The sequence below is a fragment of the Lathamus discolor genome, chromosome 1 (genome assembly GCF_037157495.1).
Source record: "Lathamus discolor isolate bLatDis1 chromosome 1, bLatDis1.hap1, whole genome shotgun sequence".
NCBI lineage: Eukaryota > Metazoa > Chordata > Aves > Psittaciformes > Psittacidae > Lathamus > Lathamus discolor.
In genome coordinates, this window is record NC_088884.1 from 135,164,466 (window position 1) to 135,181,126 (window position 16,661).

General features: G+C 35.4%; 1 protein-coding gene across 3 annotated transcripts in view; it reads left to right on the forward strand.

Moving 5' to 3' along the window:
- Positions 1-16,661, forward strand: part of SGCZ (sarcoglycan zeta) — a 321,303-nt gene that overhangs the window by 186,200 nt on the left and 118,442 nt on the right. The window contains exon 2 of one of the 3 annotated variants that reach the window (XM_065665256.1): positions 6,025-6,126. The exons of the other annotated variants lie outside the window; for them this stretch is intronic. Coding sequence (XP_065521328.1) covers positions 6,031-6,126 — 96 coding nt within the window. The 5' untranslated portion in view covers positions 6,025-6,030. The remainder of the gene's footprint in view (positions 1-6,024; positions 6,127-16,661) is intronic. 3 annotated transcript variants of the gene reach the window in all.

The following is a 16,661-nucleotide window of genomic DNA, read 5'->3' on the forward strand; positions in this document are numbered from 1 at the left end:
TCTAAAGAGCCTGTAACCTTCCATTCCAACACTCCAGTCATAGGAGCCATCCCACCATGTTTCTGTGATGCCTATTATATCATACCCCCGTAGATGTGCACACATAAAATATTTAAGCATGAAAAAGGCATTTTTTCTTATTGTCTGGTCTGGTAGGTTGTATGTTCTGTTCATACATGTATTTCAAGATTACTGTTATAATTGAAGAATCCAGACCATGCTCCACACATTCAAAAATCACTCTAAAGGACAGAATATATTCAATGTATTATTTTTTTCCTAGTTTATATCCCTTTAAATGTTGCTTCATTGTACTATAGTAGCTTCTTCCCCTTCTTTTCCCTGATATCTGCACAGGGTCAGCTGTTATTTTCAGCAGATGAATGAAGGCGGATGTTTCCAGCAATCCAGAGTTTTGCCATTCTGATGTGTTGTACTGGTTATATTCCTGTCATTTTTACCTTTAATTTTGGCTACTGAAATTCAGTTATCTTTCTTGTTAATTCAGGCAAATACACTCTGTTTTCATTTCTGATACCACTACCCTTTTTATTTATGAAGAACTGTAGCTGTCTACAGTTTTTCATTCAATTGTACATCCACAACTGTGTACAGGTACAATTTTTCTCCAGCTGGAATTATGTTCCAACTCTTGCTTATGAAATCCAGCTTTTTGTGTGTGTGAACACAATACAAATAATTTCCCTTGTAATCTTCCTCACAACCTTTTATGTATCTTTTCCATTTTATCAACAGTGTAGCTGCTAATATCTTTCATCTTCTTAATTGTCCCATCACTGTTCCTCTATATAGTCTGCTTTTTTGTGCATTCATATAAAATTTAGCATTCTTTTTCCATCTTCGGTATAATTCACCACTGCTTCATTGCTTCAACCACCTTTCTTTCCTTTTGCATAGCATATTTTTACACTACAGATGTTTCATCTGTGGTCTTTCATAGCACTACAACTGCATTGTCCAGAATCCTCTCCATGTTTAGGCTCAGCTGTTACGCTCACAAGGCAACAGGCAGTGAATGCTTATTAATTTATAGGATACTGTGTTTAGGCACTTCCTTTAAACACTACTTTTTGAAAATCATTATTATTATTTTATTTTTCCCTTCTCCAGGTTTTGTGCAGTGCTTCTTTCTTCAGACTGTGAGCTTTTGGAGGCAGAATGTGGGTTTACAGAAAACAAGCAGAATACCACATATAACTGCAGAACTTCCGACAAACTTGAATATTATTGATAATAATGTATTATTTCCTGGCCCACCAACTACTTTGTTGTTCTTGTTGTAAAGTACGGAAACAGATATTTGGTGTATTTTATTCAGGAAAACAGGAAGAATGCCATACAATACTAAAATAAAAAATCTTTCTCATCCATGTTTTAGTTACTTCAGATTAAGCATCACTTCAGTTTAGTTTTCCCTGCGCTTTGATGCGCTGATGCCCAGTCATTCTCCAAGCAGTGGCACCTTCAAAGATAATCCTCCTTCTCCCCCCACTTCTTTCTCTACCACCACTTTTTATTGCTGAACCTAATGTTAGATGTATGAAATATTCCTTTAGCTAATTTGGGTCAGTTGTCCTGGCTGTGTGCTCCCAAAACCTTGCCCATCCTCTCTCTACTGATTGGAGGGCACAGGGGGACTAAAAAAGAGAAATACTTGATGCTGTGCAAGCACAGTTCAGCAATACCCAAAGCATCAGTGTGTTATGAACAGTGTTTCAGCAAAAATCCAAAGCACAGCACCATACAGGCTGCTATGAGGAAAGCCAACTTCATCCCAGTCCCAGTATGTGAAATTAGTATTTAATTATTGTAAGAAAGTACTGGAATAGTTCTTTCAAGTCTATTTTTTCCCCTAGAATAAAGTAAGTTCACACCAAAATGATAATCTGAGTATCCATTGCCTGGAAAGCCTAAAGTAATTTCGGCATTTTATTCTGAAGATTAGCAAAAGGAATGACTAAAATTAATTATATTAATAATATTATATCAAAATCATATTTAGAGGAAGATGCAAATATGTTTTAAGACAGAATTCTTTTGTGGTTCTCTTTCAAACTCCTCTATATTAATTTTCGTCTTTCAGGGGGAGCTCCAAAGTTAAACCGATCTTCATGGCCATAACTGCATTAAGTGAACCAGGAGGCTGGACCCTCTTCTGATTACTATTTCAATCCTAATAACTTTTAATCCAGTTCTGTTACTTCTGGAAAGCCTTGAATTTATAGCAGCATAGTTCTAACACAATGAAAAACTTTTCTTATTCCAACTCCTCTTTAGGCCGGGTGAGGAATTACTGATGAAGAAAATGTACTGGACAGTGATTCTATGAAGGGGGAGAGCATCATTAAGTGTGTTGTAGTACATGTGTGACTGTTTATTTTACTATTCAGTCTTAGTCATTACACATTTCAGGAAGTTACTTTCTGGAAGATTATTACATTTATCAAGCAATTAAGGTCACGGGCACGCTCTTTCAGTTCTATATCTTAGTTGTGGTGTACACTCCAGAAAGTAGTCTGTCTTCTTGTATTGAGTAATTTTACAGAAAGTAGAGTGCTCCTGTCTGTCCAGTGCCTGGACAGGTGAGTAGCTCATTGCTGCAGAATTAAAGAATGAGGGCTTAGAAATGTCACTCAGGAAAGGGGAAGCCCTAATGGATGCAGTAGGCTCTATCATTAATTTGTTTCTGAGACTCTGGCAGTTTCGACTTGCTATACAAATTAGGTTGCCACAGCTAAAAATAAACAGACAAAATACGATAAGTACCAAACATTAGTGAACAAATTAATTTCTGTGCTTCAATTCCCCTTCAGTGGCATAAGAACAGTATCACTTGATATAAAGCCACTGCAAGTATTTTGAAAATTAATTAATAGTTGTGAAGAACTGTGCGACTTCAGCAATAAACAGTTATGAGAAGAGAAGCCAAGAGGGAAACTGACAGTACTGTCTTCAAAGCACAGTTTTAACAGAGTGCAATAGATGCAAAGAAAATAATGAGGCAAAGCAAAATAGTGAGTAGCCAACTTTGTGTGGAATTAACTGGGATTCGATTGTAGTTAGTAGGTATAACCACAGACTTTATTGTTAGCATACATGCAAGGTGGAACAGATAGAATTTTCCTAGGTAAACTTAATTGCAACATTTCCAGTTTTCTGGAATTTTGACTTTGTCTTTTTTCAGCCTTTCCCCCCACCCTGAGTTTTATTGTAAGTATTATTTTGTGCCTGACAGTTACAAATGTTCCATAGAAGCAGATAAAACAACATATTGCATTTGCCTTTTCAGTTAGAAAATGTGTTTATATCCAAATCATAGAATCATCGGATCAGCTGGGTTGGAAAAGACCTTTAAGATCAATAAATAGGTACTTATTTCTTGTTGAGTATTTATTTGCTGAGAAAAATAGAGCATGGTGGTTGTTTTTTATTTTCTCAGGTGATTCTTTCCCATTATGATTTTATATGTTATTACTATAGCATATCTGGAAAAAACAGGGTTGCTGAAATTGAGAATGAATGGATAGTAATGCAGATTACACATTCAGAAGAAAAGTCTGTCTTTGTTTTCAAAAATAGGCACCACTCTCTTATATTGCACCTTGTTAGAAAGCCTACATATGCTTGAGGTTTTATGTGTGAAATAATTTTTATAGACATCTCATATCTTGATATAAGGAAAACATTTTAAAATGTTACATTACATCTTTAAAAATAATTTGATAATTCAGCTATCATAGTGTGCTGGTTTTGGCTGGGGTAGAGTTAATTTTCTTCATGTTAGCTGGTATGGGGCTATGGTTTAGATTTGTGCTGGAAACAGTGTTGATAACAGAGGAATGTTTCAGTTACTGCTGAGCAGTACTTACACAGAGTCAAGGCCTTTTCTGCTCCTCACACCACCCCACAGTGAGTAGGCTGGAGGTACACTATAAGCTGGAAGGGGACACAGCCAGGACAGCTGACCCCAACTGACCAAAGGGATACCCCATATCATATGGCATCATGCTCAGCATATAAGGCTGGGGGAAGAAGGAGGAAGAGGGGATGTTCAGAGTGATGGCTTTTGACTTTTCAAGTAACTGTTACATATGATGAAGCCCTGCTGTCCTGTAGATGGCTGAACATTGCCTGCTGATGGGAAGTGGTGATGGAATTCCTTGCTCTGCTGGTGTGCAGCTTTTGCTTTCCCTATTAAACTGTCTTAACCCGCAAGTTTTCTCACTTTTACTCTTCTGATTTTCTCCCCATCTCACTGGAGGGGGTGTGTGTATGAGTGAGCAGCTACATGGGGTTTAGTTGCTGGACAAAGTTAAATCATGATATACAGTTTGAATACAAACAGCACTTCTTCTAATAACAGTTGAAGAAAAGTTCTTGGCTTTATTTAATCAGTTACACATTTTGGTAAACATATAATCTATTACAGAGTCTATGAATTTCTCTTGATGCCATTACGTTAACGAGGATATTCTATATTATAGAAAGGCTTAACATTACATTTTGTTATTCCATATTTCTTTACTTTGGAAAGGAGTTCAGTATATTTTCTGACTCTGGTAGTTTCTGGTTTTGTAGTCAGAAGCATCTAGGCTTCGAGTCCTATAACTCATATCTGAAGGCATGATTTCTAATGGTATGTTCTTTACAGATCTGTTATAGTGTGGAAAGCTACCTATCACATATCCTTGCTGTGTTTGGGAAACTTTATAGGCTGAATTACATTGTATGAAGTGTAATTCTGTTTGTTGTCAGAAAGAATTGGTGTTTTTTACAGTTTTGCTTGAGGTGGATGTAGTGGAGTCAATCAAATATCTGCCATACTGGCATCATTTGTTTTAGAAAGGGAATAGCTATAATGGTATAGTGGCTACACCATCTTTAGATAAGCATAATAGTGTTTAATTCAGCGTCCTCTTCCAGCATCAGCTGTAGCAGTTGGGGACACTTTTATCTAGGTATTTACAGCTGCCCAGCAAATGGAGGTTATTTGTTTTACAGTTCAGCCAACAGAACAGAAATGCAAGTTCTTACTTTTCTGCTATATTAGAGTCAGCAATGGCATCAAAACATTTAATCAGCAATTAAGTTAAATTTGGCAATTTTGCACTTAAGTGGATCTAGCTGAATTCTACTGCCTGTATAGTAAAGAATTATCTTCTGTCAGGATTATAGTAACAAACATCCAGGAGTAAAACGTCTTGAATTTCTATCAGTATGCAAAATGATCCTGTCTCTTAAGTATCAAACAAGTTTCATTGTTTTTCCTGTAAGAATACAGCCAAAGCCTTCTTTTTCACTTTTTTTCCTGTAAGAATACAGCCAAAGCCAATAAATTCAACAATTCTTTGCTTATATGATATTAAACATTGAGTCATTTGGTTTGCTTGTTATATCCAGGCTTTTACCATGGCCCCTTTCCTATTTCTATTCAGATAAACCAAAAAATAACAGCTGAAAACAGCCCTCAACATTTTTGAAGTTGCTCTTTTCACCAGCAACATGCTCCTAGTAGTGACGATCAACTACTAATAAAACCCCCCTTTTTTCTTTCTTCCTATATGATATTTTCCTAATAATGACATATTTTTTCTATTATTTCACTATGTAAAAATAACAGATTGCTTTACCTAATGTTACATATATATATATATAGAGAGAGAGAAAATTCACTAGTGATTTAGAAGTTCTAATTCTAGATCTAGCTTCACCTCTTCAGCAAAGGAATACTTAGGATCTACATTTGTACCCTTGCATTAGGTACAGCTAATGAATAATGTACGCAGTTCATCACCAGGCTACGCAGTTTAATACCTCAATCCTAAATGAAGCTTTACCTATAAATCCTCCCCCATCTAGCTGCTGTCCAAGATCATCAGAGGAGCTCCGAACAGCGGGACAGTACTCATTAGTTTTAGGTATTAGGCCAGCCACTGTGTTCTTTTTAGCTTGTTCTGGATAAGGTTATTTCCTAAAGTGAATTATATATATTATTGATTGTAGGATGGAATGGGAAATTTGAGAGTGACTAAAAAAGGAATACGACTTGAAGGAATATCTGAATTTCTACTTCCATTATACGTGAAAGAAATCCATTCCCGAAAGGTATGTGGTTTTAATCTTTTGTTTCTTAATTTACAGCTAATATAAATTAATTTCTTCAGTCTCAAACTACAAAGTTTAATTCTTACACCTCCTAAATTAGCAATCAGTAGAGGTTTGCCTTGAGAATATCTTAACAGTGAAAGCTTCCTTCTTGTCAAAAATTATTTTTTTTTTTCTTTTGAAACCTTGCTTGCCTCTTGAAAGAAATGTTTCATCCTAAAGAAAGGAGATTCAAAGCATGTATATTTTATACTTCAAATGACCTCAGCACTGGGAATGGCACATTTGATTCTTGATTTGATGTGAACTCTGGAAACACAGGATTTGTGATATGTGCAAAATGCAGTGAAATAAAGAGTGGGTTTGTATATGCTTAAGTTCTTTCTGGCACTAGCTAGTGTGATTTCTGGTTTTTTGTTGTTGGGTTTTTTTTCTTTTTTTCCTCATTAGATACAGGCAATCTTGCTAAATTGCGTAATGTCTCTAGGATTTAATTCTTCAAAGAGAACCATTTTTAATATTGCTTAAATGCGATTGTTTTGTCATAAAGCACTAGGTTGTTACAGAGGAAGAAAGAAAATCAAGATACTAGGCATTCAGAAATGAAATGTAGCTTATTTTATCTAATTTATTTTGATTCAGTTATGCTACTTATATTAATAGTTTCAATAGATTAAAAGAAACTGGAAATTTCTTAAGTTCTTTTTACCATGCAAGTGATCACCTATGATCAGAGTGGAATCTTATTATGGTTTTCAGTCAGTCATTTGCAAAGAATTTTAGCATGCATACTGCAAAAATTAACAGGACTGCAGAACATGTTTATCCTAAATGCCTTTGTGGAAAGTTCTGTCTGCTGAAAACTTTTATGTATATAAAAAAATCTGAAGTATATTCAGAAATGAGATCATGACAGTTTCCCATTTATCTTAGTTAGTTCACTCTTGTGTTAATAAATGTGTGACGTAGTCTTTGTCTTTTTTTTTCTGTAAAATAGAATAGCAATATCGTCCTAAGTAACGGAAGATTCTATAATATTTAATTGACAGTATATCCTCAACAATGTTGACTTTTGATCACTTTACAGAACAGACATTCTTTTACTTTCCAACTCACTGTACATACCAACAGTCACAAAATCTTGTTCATGATGTTGCTTTTATAATGGTAGCTAAAAATATTAATAACTAAGGCAAATCTTTAATAAAGCATTTAGTAATTAATGATTTCTAAATAAATGCAAATATCAGCATTTTGAGGGATGTGGAAACAGTGGAACACTCAGTGCATAAGTACATAAATGACCATTTAAGTACCAAGCACTGATACCAAAAGTAAATCAATAATACCAGATTCCTTCTAAAATCAGAAAGGCATCTATGAAAGGAAACTTTGGCTGTGAGTTTATTTTTTCCTGCACCACCTTGCCATAGAAAGGTGTGATCACTTCTAAAGTTCTTTAAAATTTTGAAACTCTAGAATTCATTAAATTATCTAGAATAGTTTGTCTTTTATCTATACATAAATGTTTTAAGGGTTCAGTTAGACCTTAATGTCTAGTGCAACATATCATGCCTAAACAATAAACATCTTTAGTATGAATATTCTAATATGCAGACTTTATGAAATTGGTGTAAAATTTCCAGGTTGTATAATTTTTCAGGGAGCATACTATTTCTTAAGGGTAGTAGAACATTAGTCATGGTTTGTAGATTTTTCCCAGTTCCTTTCTGCCTGTGGATGGTGTCTGTTACTGTACTGTTACTGTATGTGAGAGTTATGATTTTGGATATTTGCTTGCACAGTGCTTTGTGTTGCAGAACATTGGTTCTGGTTAAAGTAAACATGGAAACTTGTTTCAAGAGAGATAATGAGAGACTCAAGTAGGGTCCAAATTTCACTCAGAGTTGCTAACAAATCTTGGGGGAAAATATACACAGAAAGGTAATTACTGTAAGGGAGCAGGATGCAGAGTAGCAGGAGCCTGATGCAAGGTCATGCTAGTCCTGTGAGGCTCATGAAAAACAGATAGACCTGTCAGTAAGTGGCCTCAAACCAGCAGAAGAAAAGAGATAGAGCTGATCATTAACTGGACAAAGTATTTAAACGAAACTATTTTTGGTGTTTTAAGGTCTGCTTATATCTATTAACATTAAACCACTTGTTACCTAAATAAGAAAGTAGAATGTATATAAACTTGGTTCTCATCTTGCAGTGCTTGTGAACTAAGTTCATGTTCTAGTCTTTTGCTAACTTGCTCAGTAGTTGTGATAAAGTTTCAGTAACTTGTGGTGTATGTAGTTGGGCATGTCACGAGGGAATGATGAAAAAAACCTCTGGAGCTGTATTGTGATGTATTGGGATTTGTGGTGTCTCTGCATGGTGTTTCGCCAGTCTTGTGGCATCTCCGTATGACATTACCTGTTTTGTCACACTTACTTTGGTGCTGTAGAAATTTAAGAGTGGGCCAGGTCTTCTGAGCTCTCATTATAGTCAATAGAGACCTAGCCACTGCAGACAGTGAATTCTGAAGAACTGTCCTGATGACCAGCCATTTTGTATCACTTCGGGTGCTACAGAAAGCAGTGATTTTCCACATCTTTTCTTTTGAAGCAGTAATGATTAAAGTTTGATATATATGGGAGTTAAAATATACCAAGGAATCAGAAACTCACTTGTAGCTGATGTCTTTGCAGTCTTTTACATATTGCTTATTTATTTTCTAAAATAATAGTTTGCTCTTTAAGGAAAAGAACAGTCATTGAAATCACATAATTCTATTAACTCCTGAGATATCTTGAAGCATATTAAATAACGGTTGTGGAACGAGTCAGTTTCCTCTGACCTGTTGACATGGTTTGTAGAATGGCCCTGTGGGGACCTCTATGTAGAGCTTTCAGCGCTGGAGGTTGGGGCATCACTGCTTTCCCATTAGTCAGCACGAAGCAGAGAAGGGCAGAAAGTCCAGTGATATTAGCAGCAGGTATGCTGTATTATGGGGAAGAGGCACGAATGGAGTTCTTATGCATACTCTAGAGCTATCTTTTAGTTAGCTAGATCTGGAGCTGATAAAACGTGTTCATTGATATTGCAGGGTTCACCTCTGATTCTGATAGTGACCTACTTCTGATAAGAGTCCCAGGCAGTCTGTTGAGTAGCTATGATGAACTGAGCTCTCCACTACTGCAATTCAAATGTGAAGAGTGGCTACATTTAATACTCTAAAGTTCATATATGTTTACAAATGCTAAAATTGCCACTTTTGCCTGCAGTATACCTGGATCCTCAAATAAGATTATTTATGCAGGCTTAAGTGCAGACTTTAAACTGCCTTTATCATTGAATCATAGAATCTCTTTCGCTACTTTGGGTTATGTGCCCTGTCTCTGCTCCCTCCCAGCTTCTTGTGCTCCTCCTCACTGGCACAGAGCACAAGAGACTGAAAAGTCCTTGATCAGGGTAAGTACTACTGACCAACAACTAAAACATCAGTGTGTTAACAGCATTATTTTCAGACTAAAGCCAAAACACAGCACTGCACCAGCTGCTAGGAGGAAAAATAGCTGTGTCCCAGCTGAAAACAGGAAAATTCTGTAATAGTTTGAGTAAGTCAGTTAGAGAATAAATAAAATGTCTGGTGATATTTTCTCCTGACAGTATACAATTTTCTATCAGTAGCAATGAAAACCCCAGGTTTTCAGTAAACTGAATAGTCATTCCTGTTTTGTCTGTAGAAGTTGTGTAAATGAGAAGGGTGCTCAGAGGGTGCTGATGGTGACCTTGCTTCTCTTGCTTTGCCCTTTCTACTCTATTCAGTTAGTGGTGTCTGCAAGCCACAGTTTTCTACACAAAACTCACATTTACATAAAAAATATATTCCTGTATTTTTTACCAAATGACTTAATCATTTGTCAGAACTTGAACTGATACATCAGAACCTGAGCAGATAAGGCTCTTTTGATTCTGAATTGACATCTTTATATCCCTGAGAAAAGGATACTCTATAACTTCAGTTTTCTGAGAGTTCCATTTTGACTATGGCTGGGCTAGCAGTATATTTTTGTTCAAGTTACTAGTCTGAAACCAGTAAGTTTAATCTAGGCAATGTTACATTTTCCATGTTCATATTATTTACATTAATATCATACAAAGAAACAATACAGACTATATTCTTTGTAGTGTACCATTAAGGAGATGTATGAAGTCAAATAGCACATAATGCAATAACCTGAATAATTACAATATTCCAGTTCTTCAGGATGATTTTTTTTTTTATCATCCTACTGCTGCATCTATACTACTGCATTTGTGAATGGAAACAATCAAGGTACAGTTTTATTAGTTTGTTATATAACAATAAATACAGCTAATGGTGCTTTTTTGAAAATGTATTCTGGCTTTATTAATCTTTTTCATTTGTACATGCAATACTTAAGGGCTGAAGAAAATTAAATTTTCTCTTTGTTAAATTGTTTCAATTTCAGATAAAATAAGTAAATAATTGTCCCTTAAGCTGGGGGGATTGCTTTGTTTTTTTTTCTGTACAACTAACAGGGTACAAAAAGTATATTCACTGAACATAGAAAACATGTGTTTGCCAGAGATATCCTTAGAGAGCACAGAAGTTAATGATTCAGTTAAAAGTCATTAGAAAAAGGTCTAGAAAACAAGAAACACTGAATACACATAAACACAGGAAACTCTGAAAACTCTGTGCATATCTTTAATTTTCAAAAATGTGATAGCTTGAGAATTAAGAAATTGTAGGTAGTTCTCAAAGCAAAACTTCTCTCAGGTATTCTTTCTCTCCAGGTTTTCACTCTGGAGACTGAATATTCTTCTAAATATATAGAGAGTTTTATTTTACTTTGATTCGGGTTTGGAAATAAAACAATCTTGCCAAAAACATTTCTGCAACAGATTTCTTTTTTCATTGTGTCTCTAAGTGTACACAATCATCAACATATAATTTACTTTTGTCAATTCCTGCAAGCACATTGCAAATATTTAGCTTCATGTTTGGGGCTTAGATGCCTTTGCAAGAACCCCAAATTCTTTTTCTGACAGAATGCCTTTGTTGAGCTTCTCTCCCTGATAGATTTATAAAAAAAGCAGCATAGGAGATCGCATCAAAATACTTTCTGAAGTTGAGGAAGGACATCCACTGCTCTTGTGCTTTGAGCCAGTCTGCTCATTATACAAGACAATCAAATCAGTTGCTCCTTGCACCTGACTCATTTTTTCCCATGCTCATTTTTTTCCTAAATGCCTTCTTTTCCTTCATCTACTTTGCAGTGATTTTCAGGAGGATCTACTCCATAATCTCCCTAGGAATTGTAGGGCTGTAGTTTCCAAAGTCTGTCCTCCTTGCAAGATGTTCATCTCTTGTAAGATCATCTTCTCTGTTCATCCTGGAGAAGAGAAGGCTGCGTGGAGACCTCATAGCAGCCTTCCAGTACCTGAAGGGGGCCTATAGGGATGCTGGGGAGGGACTTTTCGTCAGGGACTGTAGTGACAGGACAAGGGGTAATGGGTTAAAACTTAAACAGGGGAAGTTTAGATTGGATATAAGGAGGAAATTCTTTCCTGTTAGGATGGTGAGAGACTGGAATGGGTTGCCCATGGAGGTTGTGAGTGCTCCATCCCTGGCAGTGTTCAAGTCCAGATTGTATGAAGCCTTGGGTGGGATGGTTTAGTGTGAGGTGTCCCTGCCCATTTCAGGGGGGTTGGAACTAGATGATCTAGAGGTCCTTTCCAACCCTAACTATTCTATGATTCTATTCTATGATTCTAAGATCCTGCAAGTATGTTGTACTTGTTGATTTGGGGGCTGAGGAGGAACGCGTTACCCCACACTCCCCTGAAACATATTCTTCTAAAAATTCAAGGCCAAGTTGGTTGTTATATCCACTCTTTTTTTTCTGCCTACAACATACCCCATTTTCATGCAGTAAAACTAGTTTGAAAATCCCGCAGTCCTACAACTACTGAGGAATATAGGTATCAGAGAAATTGCAATTAGGGCATGTCATTTTTCTCACCTTTTTTGTATTATCATAAAAGTCACAAAGGTACCTAAGAATCAACCACCTTTATTGCTCAGTGTGAAGTGCAATGCCTGATTCTGCAGCTGCATGCCTCAATCCTCTCAGATAAAATCTGTAATGCTCCCCAGTTCATTTTTCTGATACCTGCTCTTCCGCCTTGCCCTTGAATCACTCACCTGTCACTGAGAATAAAGTCATTATTATGGTATAAAGGACTCCTTAAGTAATTTTAGCTTTCAACATGATGTAGTTCTGATGCACTGAAAGTCCAGTGTCACTTTATTGGCTATGAACAAGATATAAGGTTTTCTTAATCACAAGCTTTGCCAAGGGACAAGTCACTCTTACATTTGTTGGTGGTCTCTGTAGGGACTTCCATTCTGAAATTGAGTTGGCTGTTCTTACTCTTCACTGACAGCTGATAAAAACTTTCATGATTCATGATTTTGTCCTTTATTTGTTATGCTTCACTGAAACTTGTCTGAGGGTCAGTAGTTGAACAGCCGTATATTTTGAATATATCATTTTTTTCATGTCAACCTGTATTCCTCTTATTATTACTGTGATTTGTTGTTCAGTCAAGGAGGATCTCTGCTTTTTATACTGAACATTCTGAATTAATATTAGCCAAGCCTTTTAGTTCGTTTGACTACAGATCATGAATAAATTAATGAGTGGCCTATATCCACCCAATTTTACACTGGTCTGAGAGGCTAAATTTGATCTGGGAACACTTCTTCAGAAGGATGTGGTGACATTTGTGAAGTATCAACTGTTCTTCTGGGGTTTGTTGTTTTCCGTATCAATTGCATTTTCAGTTTTCTAAGTACTTACTTCATATAATACATCTGTACTCCACTGGGGCAAATTTCAGTGAAACCGTGTGATATTCCAGTTTGTAGGTCAAACAAGTTTGTAGGTCTTGTGTCTGATCCTAATACTCATTCAAACTGAGTTTGATTTGAGCTGATTTAACTGCATGACTATAATTTTTTTTTTCTTTTCTCTGAACAACTTCAAAATAATGTAGTTGCAATGTACAGAGGATAAGCAATTACTTAAAGAAATCCTGTCTGTGCAAAAGTAAGAAAAATGGTTATTAAAATTTCCATAGAAAATCTGATCCAAAGCAGGAATGTAAAAGCAGATGACTTGCAAGAGAATTGAAAAAGAAAAAAATCTATGCCTTCATCTTTTCATGTAGGAATTTACTTATGTTTCATCATGAAAAGAAATATTTATCCTTTGCATTCCATTTTATAGACCTAAGGTAGACCTTACTTTTTGCTCCTCTGTAGAACTCTTAGAACTATGGATGCACAGATGAAACTAAAAGAAAAAAAAGAAAGGGAGTCACTGCAGGGGAAATTACCCATGGGAGCCATTAAGCATAATATAATTTTATCTCTCAAACATATGGCTAGTCTGTATTTTGGTTTGAGGATTGCTGAGATAATCTGAAGTGCATTTCTTACAAGTCGGGCAGCACAATGAACTCACTTGTAGGCCTTTGGCATTGTAAACAGTGTATTTGGTAAATTAAGAGATCTACTTCATGTTCAAAGACCCAGCATATTAACAGCAAATTAAAAACATGTAATAAAATTATACATCTAATACTGCTGAGAGTTGCCAGGATGGATTTCTGAAGGAGAGATCATGCCTGACGAACTTGACAGTCTTCTACAGCAAAACTTCTAGCTTCGTGATTGAGGACAGCTAATATTGCTAATCTTGCCTTTACCATGGCTTTTGACTCAATCTCCCATCATATGCTCTTAGACAAGCTGATGATATACACTCTAAAAGGACAGCAAAGTGTGCTAACAACTGGCTAAACTGCTGGGCTCAAAGGGTTGTGATCATTGGCATGAAGTTCAGCTGAAGGCCAGTCACTAGTGGTCTACTCATGGGGCCAGTACGTAGGCCAGTGTTATTTAATCTCTTCATTAATGACCTAGACTTGCACAGTGCACTCTCAGCAAGCTTGCATATGATACTAAATCAGGGGGAGGAGTGTTCAAGTAATTTCTAGAAGCTAAAGACAGCAAGAAAAATAATGAAAGCATTGTTGTTTTAACTGTTCAGATTTTAAATTATTTTCAACTCATTAATAATAACACTTTTTTCTTTTCCTGTTTCATATCAAATGAATCTCAAAAGTATCAGGGGCAATAATGAAATCAGAATGATAAAGATAACACTTTGAAAATTAGTAGAAGAAAGGGTATCAAAGTATTCATTCTGAAACAAAAGTTGGCATCCTAAAGTTTGAATGTGTAATTTCCAGAAGTGTAAGTTAACTTAAAAAAATAGTTTTACTCATTAGATATAGGAAAATTTGTTTATGTTGAAATTAACAGAGTTTTTGCGGTCGTCTTTTACTTAGCCAGCTTTCCGTTCCCTATACTTTGTGTCTTGTACGATGTTTCTCACTTTTAAAAAACATTTTAAATCAAATTATATAGAGTAGATAAACCATTAATTATCTGTAAAAAACAAGCACCAATAAAATTCAAACCCAAAATCTGTTTGTTATGCTAAAGGATATGTGAGTGGTCAAATAGGCTTTCTGAAAAAGTTTTTCTTTTAATGATATATGCAATGAAATTATAGAAAACTACTTCCAAAGTTTGATGAGACAGTTAAAACAAATATTTTTTCTACTTATTTATGTAATTTAGAACACCTGTATCTGTTTTAGTTTTTGGGGTTTTTTTGTTTGTAGTGGTGGTGGGAAATGTTTCCTATTCTTGTTCTCAGCATTTCTGTATTCTATCAAGAAGAAAAATATCTTAAGCAAGGAAGAAAAATGCATTCCAGCTTTTGAGAAATACCATATTTTTGGGGACACTGCACACAGTTTGGTGCCTTTACATGGTAGTAGAAGAAAAAAATTAATAAATATTCTACAGTTTAAGATGAAAAAATTAAGAATGAATCTTCTTTTGACTTGGTGGAGTGAAATTCACAGGATAAGATACAGTGTAATCATCAATGTGTTTTGACAATCCCTGATCAGGACACCATTGCTCTCTTAAAGGGATCAATTTCTTGTTCCTTCACAGTTTCTGATAGCTGCTACCAAGGCAAATTTTATAAGGATTACATTTATAACACTATCCATCTCATGTTTAAATGAGCATTGTATTTCCTTGCTACTCTGTAAGAACCAAGTTGGATTTTACTGTGTCATAGCCAACAACATTAATGCATTTTTATTTTTTTTTTTTCTGCAAATGGACACACATATATTTGCATATTCATGCACAACACTTTAAAATTACTGGGTAGTCTTAAGAATTGGAGTCTTTTATTCTGGATAGCAAACATGCTTTTTGAGTTTATACTATACAGCATTTGTTGTCATAAGAAATATATTATGCTATAAACCTCTAGTTGAAGAAACAACTTGTCACCAGCAATAAAATTTTCTGCTTTGAAAATGCTTTTACAGAGCATTTTTTGTTTATTTTTTACTATTTCCTGAAAGAGTTTCCTATCCATCTAGTACTGTGACTTAGACTTCAATCTCCTTTATATAGTTCTGAAATCTCACCCTCAGCAACTTTAAAATTTCATTTTTTGATGCTGCCAGATCAACTGCTCATGAAACCTTCCAAACTTCTGTCAGTTTTAGGAAGCAATGTGGCTGCAGCATTACCTGTCATGAAGAAGTTGAAATAACGTAGAGAAGGTAAATACATACAAGAAGCGCTACAAACATTTTAATAAGCTAGTATGAATTGCTATAATACTTGTAGGCACAACAAGTAATGCATTTTTAGAATAAAAACTATCCTTTCCCGTTTTCTAGGCGATGCAAGAAACATCAGTTACATTAGGTTTGCAATATGTGGTTCATTCAGTCCCTCCTTAAAAAAAGGTAGTTGGACTAATCATTCTCTTTTTCACATGCAAAATAAATAAGTACCTCATTTCATCATCTTATGAGTTATGCTCTTGAATCTTTAGTAATATTATTACTCCAAAGCAGTTTCAAATTTATTTGAAGAAATAAAATAGAAGCATCAATCATTCCATAAGGACCATGTTTTGACACTGGCCTGCACCCAAGAGTGATAAGTAACAGTAACATTAGTTGAAGGCCTTTCTGACTTGAAGAGCATCCTCACGAAGTAATTTCATAAAGCCAAACAATTTATATTATTTTCATTACCAAGGTCAGTGACTTTGAACTCATTTTATTAAAAGATATTAAAATTTCAAATGAAAAATTAACCGAAAGCTGTAATCTACATTCTAGAGATAAAAAATAGGTCGAAGTTTGACCAAAGTCATGAATTGTATTCTTTAGTCCTGTTTCTAACTTTGGATCTAATTATGCTGCCCTTTCTCAAGTGCAGTTTGTTGCGCTTGGTAGATAAAGCATTTTCCACATTCCATTTTTTCCATGGAACATAGCTATGAAATTTGAAATGTTGTTTTGCTATTAAGAATCTGTGAGTCTAAAGAAATGAGAAACTG